At 32.8% G+C, this 16,711-nt stretch overlaps 1 protein-coding gene across 1 annotated transcript in view; it reads right to left on the minus strand.

The window, feature by feature from the left end:
- Positions 1 to 1,762: 1,762 nt before the first annotated feature.
- Positions 1,763 to 16,711, minus strand: part of LOC129984787 (uncharacterized) — a 94,609-nt gene continuing 79,660 nt past the window's right edge. The window contains exons 5-7 of the mRNA XM_056094744.1: positions 16,245 to 16,395; positions 10,939 to 11,084; positions 1,763 to 4,609 (exon numbers count right to left, since the gene is read on the minus strand). Of these exons, the coding sequence (XP_055950719.1) occupies positions 2,324 to 4,609; positions 10,939 to 11,084; positions 16,245 to 16,395 (2,583 nt within the window). The 3' untranslated portion in view covers positions 1,763 to 2,323. The remainder of the gene's footprint in view (positions 4,610 to 10,938; positions 11,085 to 16,244; positions 16,396 to 16,711) is intronic.

Raw genomic sequence — 16,711 nt, forward strand, 5'->3', positions numbered from 1 at the left:
TGTAATCTAAGGTATTATAATTTAAAATCGAATATCATTTAAATTTCAAAGCATTATTATTAAAATTTTTGACAAATTGATTTTTTTTTATTAGCTGAGTGGCTTACGTCGATAACCCTGGAATTCTGTATTTGTATTTGAGTATCTTGAATGCGCAAAAAAATGTATTGTATTTTTTCTATCATTTATTCAAAATTACTTTTAATTCTTCCGTCAGTAAAAATTGAACCAAATTGTTTTGAAAACGACTTGAAATTAAATGTTTTGTTATTGATGTGTGTCGTACTATTTGTAACTTAAAAGCTGCTTATATAGGAATTCAATTAAAATAAATAGATATTATCTAGTTTCAAGGGAGAAGAATCGGGGCTTTGGAATTTGGTTTGCCTGAAAGCCTCTACAAACTTCATTCTGTCCTGGTAAGTGCAGAAGTACTTCGTAGTCTTTTGTGTTTAATATAAAGGGCATCGAAATAAAATATCTTTTAATCGTTAAATATAATGTGATACTAAACTATCTGATAAAAATTTAATCTCTTAAGTCTTTAGGTTTTGCTATCTGATGAAGTGACATCTTTTGTTCAAGAAAATGTATTCAACTAAGAGTTCGTAGGACATTTGGGATGTTTACAGATACAAATATGTTCCCAAAAATAAAGCTCATAAATGTAATTTTTTTTGTCTTCTAAGTTATTCGATTCTAACCACGCACCAGTTACATTATTAGTGGATGAAAGGTGGAGAGAAAAGGCAGAAATGAGCAGATTCTGCAATGGAAGCAGATGGAGATAGAGACGGAATTAGTATGATATGCTGGGGTGAAAAAAAATGTGATTCAACTCTTGACTTCCTCGAAAGTATTGTAACAATCAAAACACTCTACCTCGAGGTGTTGAATGAAACGTTACATCTCGGATATCCTTAAATAAAATAATAATAATAAAAAAAACTTTTTTTTTTTTTTTTTTTTTTTTTAGAATCATGCCAGTTTCCGAACAGATATTTTCAAAAAGATCAATCTATGGGCATGAACTTAATATCTCACTCTTTCATTAGTTAGGAGCTTTCCATAATATTTTAGATTAAATTCTCTTAGAAGAAGTTTACCTGTATGTCTGTTCATGACACATAACCATCGAAGACGCATGGCTACATGGTGAAATGGACTAATAGTATATAAATATAAAATATAGATCTATCAGTAGAATTAAAGATCTGCAAATAAGTTTCGGACTTGTTTTCGAAATGGTGTAAAAATGTTTATTTTGCGATAATATTTTCTGATGTTTTTGGGGAAAAAATAACACTACGATTAATTTTTAATCAAAAAAGCAATTAAAATTTTAAAAATTTCGTTCTTAGTGAACACTTCTATTCAAGAAGTAACTACATAAACAAATTTCATAACTCTAGATGGATGAGTCAACCAAATAAAGCGTTTTGTATAATTATTTCATGATGCAAACATTATCGTATTAAAAAATAGATAATGCGTTTAATTTATACTGATTTTCTTTCAACTAATTTCAACTGATAAAGTTTTTTTGGTATATTTTATAAATCAAATGAAAGAATTTCTTTAACAAATTTTAAATCACAAAAAAATTTGATTAAAATGATTTAGACTGATGACATTTCTTTGGTGTATTCTTCAAAACAAATAAAAGAATTTTTTTATTGTGTATAGCATTTAAATGATAAAAAAAGCCACAAAGAAAGTATTTAAATTTTTTTTTATCAAGCTTTATGTGATACAATAGGTAATAACTATTTTTAAAACAAAACATAATCATGTTGAATGAGTTGAATCAATATTATAATAAATAATAAGTATTTTGCTTCAAAGCTCAATCAAAACTGTTAAAAAGTTTTAAAAAGGCAAATTACGCAAAGTAACTTTAAAAAATTTGCACTAAAATTAATAAGGTTTCAGATAATAGCAAAGAAGACTTTCTTTGGATGATTGTAATAAGTTATTTTATTGGTAGAAATTATTCTGCGCACAAACGGACGGCAATTAGAACACGTGTATAGAGCATCAGCAAACTTCTTCCTCTGAGCCGTCCATTTTGTTCAAAGCATGCATCTCAGTTCATGAATTATCACGTAAAACCCATCTTTACAGCATTTCTGATATCAAAAGTAGATGAGCAACACATTTCTTGTGAAATAGGAGCATTTACTTGTACGACTCCTTCAGGCAAATTACGCAAAGTAACTTTAAAAAATTTGCACTAAAATTAATAAGGTTTCAGATAATAGCAAAGACCAATCATCCCATTCATTAACTGCCTGATTCATGGCTAAAGAAATTCAGATCGATATCAACATCCATCTATCTTTGCATTTCTGCACACCATCACTTGCTGAGTACTTTCGTACAGAGTCCTGCACAGCTTCTCCTTTTGGCAACGATCTTCCACTATTTTGCGCACCTGCTGCGGTGCAGGTGTGTGAGTTATCAGCATTTGTTTTTGCCTCTGTTGATTCTTGCTAGGTTTTAAGGATGAGCAGCAAGGTGGTTTTGTGTGCATTGCTTTGCCTCTGCAGCAAGATGCACAGCAGCCTTTTGTCTTTTCCCTGGTCCTGCAACACGAGTTCATCAAGCGATCTTTCTTTTTATTGTGCCTGTGACGATGGAGTTTCGGTGTCCTTACCTGGGGAACAGGGGGAAGAGTTTTTGAATGAACTGTATGAGCGTAAGGGGCTTTGGGATGACGAGGATGAATGGAAACGCCAGGAGGCAAACTGTCCAATCTATAAGATCGATGAACATTATAGACTGGATGGGATAGCGTTTGTGAATTCGGATAAATAAGTTGTCGAACATTTTTACCATATGCACGATGCTGGAAACGATTAGATTCATTACGTTTGTCTTGCTGAGGTATTCTTGAGCCAAAATTTATGATATCAGGCAGTAAATTGTGCGTTTTCCTGCTCGGAAGGGATGTTTTGCGAATTGGCTTTCCTCGCCAAGTGTCTCCGGAAGTTTGTTCACTTTTGGAACCATTAATATTATTGGATACATTTGGAGAAATATTGCTATTAGGAGAATAAACTCGACCCTGAAAGTCTAAGGTGCTTTCTGGTGGACGCTGCGTAGGTATTTTTTCGACGTCTATGATTATTTGATCCGGCGTATAACTACGCAAAACATTTTGAAAACGAATTTTTTGCAAAGCCCTACCCTCCTGAATTTCAGAAGGAAACGAATTCTGCAGTTCTTGAAGATTTTCGCTCAAATTAGTGGATGTAATGTTGATAACAGTTTCGTTGGGTTTACTGTCAATAGACCGGATAGCAGAATGTTCCTTAACTGCAGAGGCATACAAAGGATTTTCAGAGGTAAAATATTCATCTACCACTTCATTAAAAATGTTTTTGGATTTAGAAGTCACTGGTTGCAATAATTCGGTAGTCCAGGATTTGGAAATTTGGCCAACTTTCTGCGGAGTAGAAATAAGATCATCCGAATTCTCCGGTTTATGTCTTAAAGTTCTAGAATCTGAAAAGCTATTAAAATAAATAGGAGATATTGCTGTTTCACTGAAGCTAGAATTATAATCTGTTTTTAAGCTGGGATTATCAGTGGATGTAATTATTTCATTTTTTCCCCACTGTTGCTTCTTATCAGTGTTATCGTTCTGTTTTGTCTGGGGTAAGGAAGGGTAACTATTTATTAAGGATTCGTCAGGGAGATGGTGTTCTCTTCTTTCATTTGGTTCTGGAGGGATAAAATGTGAATTATATGTCAGTTGTTCAGAAGGTGGATTGCTTTTTCTTAAATTGAAAAATCCCTCGAATACGTCATGAACATCTTCTTTCGTTTCCAGAATCGTAGGCTGATGCAAGGACTTTCCTATATTGTCGGGCTTTTTTGTTGCTTTAAGGGTTTCTAAAACATTAGAAGAGACATCTGTATCATCAGGAATACCATGTATGTCAGATGACTCAGAATAAATATTTTTTCGACTGCCATTCAAATCGTAACCAAAAGGAATCGATTCGCCTTCAGCTCCAATCTGCCTGTGATCCCTGTTTAAATCAAAAGCGTGATTTCCGTTCTGTTGGTTAACACTAGGCTTTGCTGCTATCATTTCTGGATTAAATAAATTCGATTGAATGATCGGGTAGAAAGGTTTGTTTTTTGAAACAGATGATATATTTTCGTTTGCAGACGCACCATTTACTATGTTTATGTTTTTGAGGTTTGAAAAATTTCTTCGTCTAGAATCTTTACTACCTTCACTATCTTCTGGGAAATTTGGAGTCTCACTGATGGCAGGATTATATGGGAAATGCTGTTCATATTCATTTTGTCCGTTCAGACCACCTGGTGGGGAAGCAAAAGAAACAGCTTTTCCAGAATTATAATCCTCTGCGATTGAAGCAGGATGAAATGTTGGATCAAAATGTTGCGCTCCTTTTCCATTTATTAGTGGAACCTCAGGATGATGAATGCCCTGGTTATTTTCATTAAAGGCTCTTTCCGAAAGTGAGGGATTCAAAAATTGTTGCTGAAAAGATGGAGGTTCCAGTGACTTGCCACCGTTTCCAAATGCAGTTTCCGAATTTCCAGCTTTCCAGTCAGGAATTTCCGAAGTATCCTAGATAATACAAGAAAAGAAAAGGTGGAAATATTATTAAACATTTTGCTAATGTATAGATTAATTTTTGAAAATAGCAGATCCATAAAGTAATAATCGAATTAGCATTTTTCTACAAATACAGATTTTATTAGCTTTTCATTAGTCATAGTACCTTAAATACGTATGCATTTTTCATTTATTAGCCATTTTTAACATATTATAATTTGAATTCTTCTTACAGAGTAACTATTTACACAGCTATTAGGAGAAAATAATAAAATTACAAAAGACACTTTATCAGAAACGAATATCATAGAAAGGATTTTATATCCACCCGATACCTTGTAACCACTTAAGAATGAAGATAATTGTGGCAAACGAAAGGTTAATACTGAAGGTGACTTTTCATTACCAGATGTTCGAAGGGCATTTTGAAAATGCCATGAATACAATTTAGGATTCCGGCACTGTGATAAACAATATGCAAAAATATATTCTTAATTAAATTTTATAAGCCGTTTTATCAATCTACGTATAACAAGTATAAAGCAGCAAAACTTTAAAAGAATAACAGAGGCGAATCACATAAAGGAAGAATTCATTTGTCAGTTATTCATCCAATTATAGTCTAGATGAATTCGTCATGACATGAAAAAAAATTATAAGTTACAGAATGTTGTAAGTTGTTCAGTTGGCTATCCCAAACAGGCTGCTGTATTCACCCCCAAATAAGAAGGAAGGGAGCGAAAAAATTGCGATCTATGTTTTTCTTTTCAATCAAAGTCTTTTCGCGTTTAAATAAAAAGAATATAATCTAAAAGAAAAACTTAAATGGAAGTAAATATTAAAAAAGCAGAGAACTGTCGATCGCTAACAAAATTTACAAGAGGTGCACAAGAACAGGAGTCGCCGAATTTTTTCAAATTCAGTACATTTGTATTATTGTCTGAGAAATATACAGCATGCAAGCCACAAGTTCTTCAATTCAATAATTTTTAGAAAATGGATCTAGAGTTTAGTGAACAGAATATCAACGAGTTCGTGGAAGTATAATTCGAGATTGCAATGATAGAAGCTTTATAATTACGGAATCGTGCAATGAATTTTTTAAATATATTTAAATACTTTATAACGAACAATTACATTTATAAACATGAATATTTATTAAAACTTTCAAAAACTTTTAGTAATTTTGCTATTTTCTGTCAGGTAAAAATTCATTTATTTTATTATAATTTTATTCACACCATTACATGAATCGTAATTAATATCAACCGATTCATTTCATCTGTGATTACAAGATAGCAATCGCTGAGAGGTTAGTGTCAAAACTTCTTAATCGATGTAGTCCTCATAACACGAGATTTTTGAAATCACAGTTGAATGAAAATGGCCGTTTTCTAATTTTTACAGTTATAAATAATGAACAATTATTATATTTCCTCCTTGAAAATCGAGGCAAATTCCGATTCTTAGCGGTTTCCGAAAAATAAATCGGATACATAAGGAAATAATAACAATGAATCATAATATTCAATTCTCAGTATAGTGGTAAAATATGAAAGTACTTTCATGTATTGTACCAATACTCTTCAGAAAGATGATCTATGCAATGAAGAACCATCATCAACGAACTCTATGGAAACAATGGCAAGAAATATATGAGAATACCGTGCAAATGTTAGCGTGAAAGAAGATAACCATTTATGAAGACCTCATTCAATTTAAGGTAAATATGAATGGTCTTTATCATGAAATTGGAGCTTTTATAGGCGTTCATGATTAAGAGACGGGCGAGAAAAAGAGCAAGGAGGCCAGATCCGTTCTTTTAGAACCAAAATCCAAGCCATGAGACTCATACAAGAACATCTCTTATTTGTAATATTAGAACTCTACACGTAAAAAGGGTAAGCGCCAAAAGATTGTGGAATTCATGAGCAACGCGAAGTTCATGAGACACTGGAAGAAAGACTAGCTGCTGCAGCGCAGTTTCTAGTGCAGACGAAGGCAATATTAAATCCTCTGACAAGTAATTTGTGACCATTGTCGACTAAACATGCTGCCAGCATTATACAATATACAATAGGCCTTTTGCATACAAAAATTCAAAGGCTTTTATTCTTCAAAAAGCGTGATATGAACATGATAACACATTCGTACATGGCCCTATCTACGGTATTCTTGTCTGGCGAATTATTACCTACCACAAGTTTATTTATGTTAACTTTTATAAATTTATTATATTTTTATTAAAACGCAAGGCTAAAAAATTTGATGAATCATCGAAAGACTTTCAAATATTATTGTTACGAGTTCAAAATCATGGGAAACTGATCATACAGCAGTGCTCCAATTTTTTTCAGTGAGCGTTGTTCGACTTATGTGGACAAGGGAAAACTTTTGCTCATAGTAGTTTCTTCGGGCAATTAATAGAATCTTTATTTATAAGACATCTTATTTGATGATACGAAGACCTGGGCACTTGCTTATTTCAAAGTCATATTTCCGAAATATATTAAAATTTGTTAGCCGTCCGACGTTTATTTTTATAGGTAAGTTACAAGACAAAAATGTCTCCAGAATAGTCTACTCTTAATTGTAAACGACCAAGAAATTGCATTTCAGGAAGATTGAAGCAAAGTATATTTTATCTTCCATCGATATTCACAAAAATGCTGCGTTTCGCCTAATTCATATCAAAACTGTCTGAAGAAAGGAGAAAGGCGATGCTTGCCTTTTAATGTCCTATATAAAGTCTCCTTCTGTTTGTGGGTAAGTAAATTACTTGATGTATAAGTGCGTCTGACGGGATAGCTCAGAAACGTAATGAATTAAATGAATGAAATTTGATTTGTGATCTTATAATTTTATGCCAAGATTTTTATTTTTATCAGTTGGGGGAAAAAAGTGCCCAAAATGCGTATTCGATTTTTTGGTATTTGTGTTTCAACAACATGCCATTGATTAATCGCCAAAGATCGCAAGATAAATTTAGTAAGAGTACTATATTCATGGCAGAGAACGATATTTCATAAATATTGTTCTCTAATGCCATGAAATGAATACCCAAATACCAGTTTTCTTTACTATACTACCCACAATTCTCATGTGTGGCATTCTAAAAAAGATAATTTTAGCACTCATGGCTGTAATTCATGGTCCAAAATTATATGCAATAAGCAAGAGGATAACATCTTTATTAATGAGTATGTGCAGACATTTTAGAAAGATTGCGTCTAATGGTTAAAATGACATCACCAGTAGAGCATATATCTTAAAGTTAATTGAGAGTGTTGGTGTCTTTTCTTAAGTCACTTAAAATGGTCTTTGGAATATTAAACCACAAGGACGTACTTTTTATTAACTCGCCATCCAATATTTGTTTCATATTTGCTATAATTGCGGAATTTGCCCATTTTGTCTTTTCAGATTTTTAAACTTTTTTGTATGCGAGGTATATGAAAAGATAATTGAAAGATATTTGAGATGAATTGATTTAATGGGTTTTGTCTCTATCGTTGTGTTACAGCTCCTTCTTGGTAGCCACATTATCGCGGAAGAATAATACGGCGGACGATCCTAGCTCTCGACAAATGAACACACTCATTCCTAAAAAGTATGATGGAGATATGTATTTGTAGAATGCGCACGTATGCTAATTATGTTTATAAATTGATACAGAAATACTTTTACTTTTATTGATGTAAAAGACAGAAATTATTATGAAACAGTAAAAAGCAATATTTTACGCAATAATGAAAACTTTTCTGGTCAAAAGCTTTGATGCTACTAACAAAATTTCTCCAGCTGTTCTCTAGAATGTAACATGTCATTAGTATCTCCTTATCGGCTATAGTTTGTCGTGTGGGTAGCATGACGGCCCTTCTAACCTATTATTGTGTATAAATATGTCATTTTTTGCCATTTATTTTATTTATATTATCTTTGCATAACTAGCTGGATGGACCTCTGCAAAATATTCTTGCATACACCTTATGAAGGTGAATTTGTATTTTATACCCATTTTTTCCAACTGATTAGAACGAAAATTTGACACAAAACTACAACTATAGTCACGAAAGAACATACCAAATTTTACACAGTTAAGTCACTGCAGATGGCTAAGCCTTGACGCTACAATAAGCAAAAATCTCAAAACGAAAGAAAAATTCGACCTTGTAATTCAAATAGGGATCGTCATGTTTTGGATATTTCAGGGAGCAAAAAACACATTTTTGGAATTGAGTCTGTTCGTTGGAGAAGATATGGCGAAAATGCGATGATCTAGAATGAATGAAATCGCCAAAATTGTATACTACAGCCAAATTATGAATTGCACAACCAAGTGTGATGGATCTACGAGAATTCTATGATACAGCCAGTACAGGATTCTAAAAGTGAAGCATGCAAAGAGGCAGAAGGAGGCAATTTAGCATATCATCAGAATTGTAGAGAGTAGGCGAAATTTTGGTAAATGAATTCATCGTCTGCTTTCTTAAGCATGTGACAGCGATGTTTTAAAAACCCAGTGTTTTGATTAATGAAATTTGGTACGTGGCCTTGTCATCAAAATTATAAATTCATATTAATGCTGGTTCATATTAAACGAAAAGAAGGTATTCAAAAGGAATACTCGGATTTCTTCACAAATTCAAAACAATTCATATTATATCAGAAGCTGCGAAATATTGAAGGGAGATCACTCGTGTTGGTAGCCATGATGTTAGTCGTTTACCTCTTCTTATTATTATCTGTGCATTTGAATATCTTTCTTTTAGAAACATTTGGCACTCTAACAAAACCGCAAGCATCGATTTTACTCCTTATCTGCTGTGTACTAGCTACCAAAGACAGTAATTACTAATTGATTCAGAACAAGTTTGTCCTAAGTTCTTTACCAATATTAATATCAGGTATTTGAATTTAAAGGAGAGAAGCAAAAGCCTGTTCTGAGGAAGTGTTTTTGCAACAAAAAAAAAAATCTTTTGAGCAGTATAGCATTTGTGTTAATTTTTAAACAATAACAGATTTTTCAACATTCCTATTCTGGCTATTAAGAAACTGATAAATTTATATTTTGAAAAAATTATCTTTTTCTAGATATTTATGAAATACATCCTTGAATATAATTAAATCTCTCATTTTGTGTTTATTCCTGAAAAACTTGGCATTCCTCTTCAAAATAATAAAACATTAAACCCATAATAAAGTTCAGTTTGGTTATGTTATAGTATTATTTGGTTATGTTAATATATTAATGTCCCCCTTTAAATCAACACTTGAGCTATTTGGGGTCGAACCTCGTAAGTTTTACTCGCGGTCAGATGACGAAGACGGCATCAACTTTCTATCTAAACTTCCGCACCAAACCAACGTTGTTTGGGTCTAACGGATTTGATTTGCACCAGATTCGCTTACAAGATGGCTCTTCGGTGAAATAGGGTTTCGAACCTGAAACTTTACCAAGAGGCCATCCCTTAATAAAATACGATCGCAATGGATTGCCGATGCGATCGCGATTTTTCGACAGGAGAAACTTATGCTCAAACTCGATTCCACAGTGTAAGACCCATCAGGACCAAATGTCCTACCAGTGACGCTCTCCATCTGACAACGGTTCGAATTTGTGAGGCCCGTTTCAAAATAGCTCTAGTGTTGCTTTCGAACGGGTCGTTAATATTAAACTAACCTACTTAATTAAATCCTCCAAAAGTTTTCCAAATATATGGTTATCTGCTGTTATATTGTTTTTTTTTTTCTGCGAATATGACGTTCACCGTTTATACACATCATTTCGAACACAAAATTGTTAAGAACTGGAATTATTTAAAAATACAAATCCAATCATTTATCTCTTTCTTTGGTTTTGAAAATTAAAAAGAAAAAAGAAGCTTTTCTTAAGTCTTTTGGAACGATTTTAACTACCTTCCCTGATTTTTGCCCTGATATTTATATATGTATATATAATGAATTTATATCATATAAATATATATCACATTTACATGTAATATTTCTTTTCAAATATTTTGGAAAAGAACAGATATTTAAATTTTCAAATAATTTTACAAATATAAACTATTATTAAATTTTCTTTTAGTCCAGTCAAATAAATATTTCCTATATTATTTAAAAAGATAAAGAAACTGACCATATACTAGGGCTCCAAATTTGTTTTTGACGCCTTTTGACTTAACAGATTTCATGAATATCCCTACCGCTGGAAATGACAAGACATTGTGTGTGTGTATAATGTGTTTTAAAAATATTCATTGAATATTTTTTTCGCAACAAGTAATATTAGTGTGTTAATAGGAGTTTTGATTAAACCTTGTATTAAAGCATCTTACTGTTCGTCTCTGGAAGAATTGTCTGTTTGCTGGATTCCGGTAGCGCCTCCTCGTGTCTCGCCCAAAGTGTGAATACTGAACCGTGTGGTATCCGTGCCGATGGAAAGTTCTCTCCTCTACCTCATCCACTTCTCGTTTCTGAAGAGCTGAAATAATAATCCCGTGGAAGACTTTGTGTGATCAGATAAAAATGAATGCAGGGAAAAACGACACAAAATATAGAAGAGATGTACGGGATAATCCCAAATTCAGGGTACATTGCTTTAAGAGTTAGTGCAGGATTATATTGCATAGGAGTCCATGAATAGACGAAAGGAAAGAGAACGGAGAATTTGGGGCGTGATGAACGAGTCCCTTGATCCCCTCATTTTTCCGATTTATGGAGCCCTGTTTACTTTTTATGGAAACATTTGAAGAATCTTGTTTACGGGACTTCAGTTGACTCAGATGAAGATTTAATTGTTCAAATATGCAGGTATGCGTGAAATATATGGCATCTTCGAACGCTCCATTGACACCATCGTTGTAGGAGGAAAGTATTTTCAACAGTTTATGTATGTATAGCCCTTATCAACGTCATTGTAAATCTCATCATGTCTGACATTGAATAACATTGTTTCTCAATTTTTTTTCTTATTTCCTATGTTTGCACTTTTTAGTGATACTTGCAATCATACTTTCTTATGCAATAAATGACTGTTAGTTGTGCTGTACCACCTCTTAAAGTTTGTACCATGAATTGGGGGTTACCCTATATGCAGCAGTTTTTCAAAATATTTGTCATAAAGCAATAAAAACATTTTTGATTTAAATACAGACTGTCTATGCTCCTTAATATGGCATTGCTGTAAGCATTAAAAAACTTTGATTAAAAGTAATTCGTAAAAATTTAATGAAAGAAAAAAAATTTAATAAATTTTAAAAACTATTTTTGAACGTTACATTCAATGCACTAAAGATTACATTTTTTATTTTAATTACTTTCTACTCTTTAGTTTTCAATTTATAATTTAATATTAATAATATGTTAATTTTAAAATCATCAGAGGCACAAAATTTCACAACTCAAGTATATAAGAAAGTGAAGAAAAAATCGATTCCAGAATTCTATTTTTAGGAGCATGAAATGAGACAAGTTAGATAAAACTATGTAAAAATATGTTACCTAATATATTGCTCAACTAGTGTCAGGGATTTTTAGAACTTACTCTCAATCAGCTCCACAAACTTTGACAATAATCTCTGATATATATATATATATATATATATATATATATATATATATATATATATATATATATATATATATATATATATATATATATATATATTACAGTGTATGGACCTAATTTTAGCGGCCGGTTCCTTCTAGCAATCGATATGAGATTTCTGATATAATTATTCAGAGGAATTCCTATCACGATCTGGTTCTAAGGATAACTCAAATCTAAAATGTGCAGGATCATTCAACAAACTTTGCTTTGAAAGGAAAGAATTTACCAAACATGAGATTTCAAACCTCTCCCCATTTGGCTTTGTTGTCTTCAGTCTCCAACATGCAATGTGGAATTGCTGATGATGGGAACCATGAGGAAAGTAAAAGTTCCTTTTTCTCAGATGTCATCGGTGTTTTGGTGCCTTGCCTCTGTCGTATGCAAATTTCCTCCAAGTGCATTCAATTGTTGGTTTTCATTTCTTTTTTGCCGCAGAGCTGGGTCTTTTTTTTTTCTTTTTTTTGTGCATTCGTAACGCATGTCGTGACTAGGAAAAGTGGGATTGCCATTCGATAATATCAAATTTCTTTACCTATGACCGTAGCCGTAGACGCCAACTACGGCTGTGACCAATAGACGTTCACAGAATCGCGAGCTCATACCTTTGAATAATTATATCTGAAATCTCATCTCGATTTGTTAAACGGATCAGCCGCTAGATGTTCACCCTTTATCTAATATATAAAAATCTCGTGTCACGGTGTTTGTGTTCTTACTCCTCCGAAACGGCTCGACCGATTTTTATGAAATTTTTTATGTGTATTTGGTAGGTATGAGAATAGGTCGTAAAGTATATTTCATAACGCCAGATAATTAGGGTGTCCCTATCCCGTCATTCCACGTTCAACGTACACTGATGAGATCAACGCTTTCTTGAAATCATCACCACTGTGGCGTAATGTTAAAAAGTCCAGCTAAAAATAAACATGCGCGTCCAAATGTAACACGATCCATCTACTGACATATTCTCAGACCATTGTTAGATATCGGCTATGTAAAAGTTGCTGTCTATAAAAATAATGGATGCATAAAATTGCCCACTAATTTCTGCACTATCATTGATTCGCAAAATGCTCTCATTGACCGCATATTTCCCGATGTACGCACACAATACATAAATAATGCGTGACTGGCAGAAAGAGCCATTTTGGCAGCAAAAAAAATGTGGACGTCGACGATTTAAACTTCAAGATACAACAGTCGTTGCCAGGTGATTTGGTATCGTACAGTTTGCGATGCTAACGAAGCTGTAAATTATCCAACAGAGTTTTTGAACTCACTGGATTTGCCAGGCATGTCATCACATCTTCCACGACTGAAAGTTGGATCCCCGGTTATTTTACTTCGGAATTTGAACCCACCACGGCTGTGCAATGGCACGCGATTGGTCATTAAAAAAATTAATGAAAAACGAAGCCAGCATTTTGAATGGCAAATTCCGAGCCGAAAATGTTTTGCTGCCACGAATTCCAATGATTCTCACAGACGTGCCAATTGAATTCAAACGCGTTCAATTTCCTGTTAGATTGGCATTCGCAATGACAATCAATAAGTCGCAAGGCCAAACGATGTCTGTTTCCGGCTTAGATTTGAGCACACCATGTTTTTCACACGGACAATTATACGTGGCAATGTTCTCGCGTGGGCAAACCATCGAGCTTATTTGTGTTGGCTAAAGACGGACTGACAAAAAATATCGTACACTCAATTGCTCTTGGAAATGAATATTGATTTTCTTTATTTCCTTTTTATACTTTAGTATAAAAAATATATTACTTTTTTCACTTTACGTTTAATTTTTAAGACATCAAACGATGTATATGTTCGTTACGTTAATGAAATACATTGTACTGAGAAATGAACGGTTGGTGGTTTTTTTAATCGGCGATCATCGTCTACAGCGCTCCATTCCTCTTTCTGTCATAGATACCAACCCCACACACTTACATTACATGCATTATTTTTTAATTTACAACCAAAATATTCACTAGAAATAATTTATATGGCAGAACAACGTTTGCCGGGTCAGCTAGTATATATATATATATATATATATATATATATATATATATATATATATATATATATATATATATATATATATATATATATATATATATATATATGTGTGTGTGTGTGTGTGTGTGTGTGTGTGTGTGTGTGTGTGTCTTATAACTGGCCGAGTGTAAACCCACCTTTAGATTACAAAATAAATAAACAATTCTTTCTCTTTAACATGACAATAATAATAGAAATTTATAAACGAGGTTACTACTTATAAATGTCACGAATGCGAAAAATCCACATTCGTGACAGAATTCATCATGTACAAATCATTCAATGTGTTCTATATGGCAAACAACCGAACTTAGAGCTGCCGAAATTGACACGTATTTATTTCTTGGGCTCGATAGGTTAACAGCTATAAAATGATTAGTTATTTTTGAATTAAAAATTAATTCATCTTTTTTTAAATTTTTAATAATTTCTATACATCGATTGTACAAAACAGTTTTTACATAATTTTAAAGGTTAAAAAAATGAATTTGTAATGAAGTTTTTGTTGAACTATTTACTAATTTTATTTCCGTACTAAAATTAGTATGTAACTAATTTTAGTACGTAACTAGTTCCGTACTAAATAGAATGTCAGTTAACTTAACGTTAACTTCACTAAATCTTTAAAAACCGGCGTCCTGGCTTGGAGGTGGGGCGTCTTCCCTGTCAACTGGGTGTTCTGGGTTCGAGTCCCGGTTCGGGCATGGTTGTTCTTCTGTGTTCTGTGAGGTGTGTGAATGTGCCCCCCTGTGTGTGTTTGTAATAAGGAGTTGTGCAAGCGAATGTGACGCATGAAGTAGCTAAGTCGTACTCTTGGCCCTACTTCGTGCTACTAAAAAGCAACACACGCTCGCTTGGCTTAAATCGCTGACAGATAACTATCAGCGGGCTTGTAAAGTGCCATAAATCACCACAACAATAGTTTTTTAAATTACTTTTCTGTGTATTTCGCAACAATGCTGCGTATTATTTTAGTCATACGACGCGTCTACGTACGACGCGTTGTGACGGTATTAAAATATTTTTCATATCCCTGCATCGCTTCTATATATTTAGAGAAACATGTAGGTGCCTTCACACCTCATAGTTCACAACGGGCTATGTTTATTGTGTCCTGGAAGTGCACCTATATGCTGCTCCTAAGTCCTTTTTTTAATCCCAGTTCAGTCCCAATTTTGTTAAAAAAAACGTTTTTTTTTTTTTTTTTTTTTTTTTTTTTTTCTTAAATAAAATTTGAAAACATTAATGTGATGTGATAACCATTTACTTTTAAAAAAGGCAAAATAAATAAATAAATAAAAATAAATAAAGAAATTAAAAAAAAAAAAAACTGACACGTCGCGCATAGACAGGAAACGGGCCCTTAAAAAATACAAAAACAAAAACGAAATATAAAGTGAAAAGCGAATTAAGGTAATATCATTTGTATTTAATTTTTTGTAAATATTTTTAACAACAATATCAATTTTTTGAATATTTACAAAACTCTTTTTCTAATACTCTCAATTTAATATAATCTCCATTTTCTTCATTTCTAATTGATTCCCTCATTGTTAAAAACTTTCCGATAACACTTTTTTCGATATAATCAAATGTTGATTTTGATAATTCAAACAAGTCAAACAAATACCGACAAAGATAAGTTAGATAACGAATTTTTTTACGACTGTCTTCATTTCTAAAATTTGAAACTCTAATATCATCTAAAAATTCATTCATTTATTTAGGAAGAAAATCCTAGTCTAAAGTTAGAGTTGCTGCTATTAAGACTAAGTTTTAAAAAATAAAATTAGATAAATGGAGTCTAAAATATTCGTGTGCTACAATGTTTCGAACTAAAGGCTCGTATCACTTTTAAATTTTCTGAAAAGCGGACTTCTAAATTTGACCAACAATGTGTGTGCGCGGGTGTATAATCGGATAACTAATATTTTTAGAGATTATATACTTAGTTGATGCAAACAAATATCTTACTATGCTTCTCCTTCGGTAGTACGAGCCAGGTATTCATCTTCCCACAGAAAATTGCCGTTTTCTGGCCGGCCATGTTCCGTATCTCCGTGGGCGTCAAGGAGGGCCTTTGAGGGTTCAGAGACAACACCTTCGGCTGTCGCTCCACAGGATTCTAAAAGGAAGGCAAAGAGTTTGAATCAGAATAAATAATGGGAAAGAACGGGACATGCGCGGAAATACGATACATTTATTCAGGTCATTAAGGCAGAAAAAAAATATTCAAATGGAAATTTTCTTTTAAACATAAAAAAATAAATTTCAGAAACATTGATAGATGGCGCTGTACAACAGAAAATATGCTGAAAGACACAAATAATTTCAAAAAATAAAACATTCGGTATGAAATTTTTCCTTTTTAATTTCTATTGCTCATAAAAAAAAATCCTGAAAAAAAATAAGATAAAAAATGAAGAAACTTAAATTGTCAT

This window comes from Argiope bruennichi, chromosome 9, assembly GCF_947563725.1.
Source record: "Argiope bruennichi chromosome 9, qqArgBrue1.1, whole genome shotgun sequence".
NCBI classification, from domain to species: domain Eukaryota; kingdom Metazoa; phylum Arthropoda; class Arachnida; order Araneae; family Araneidae; genus Argiope; species Argiope bruennichi.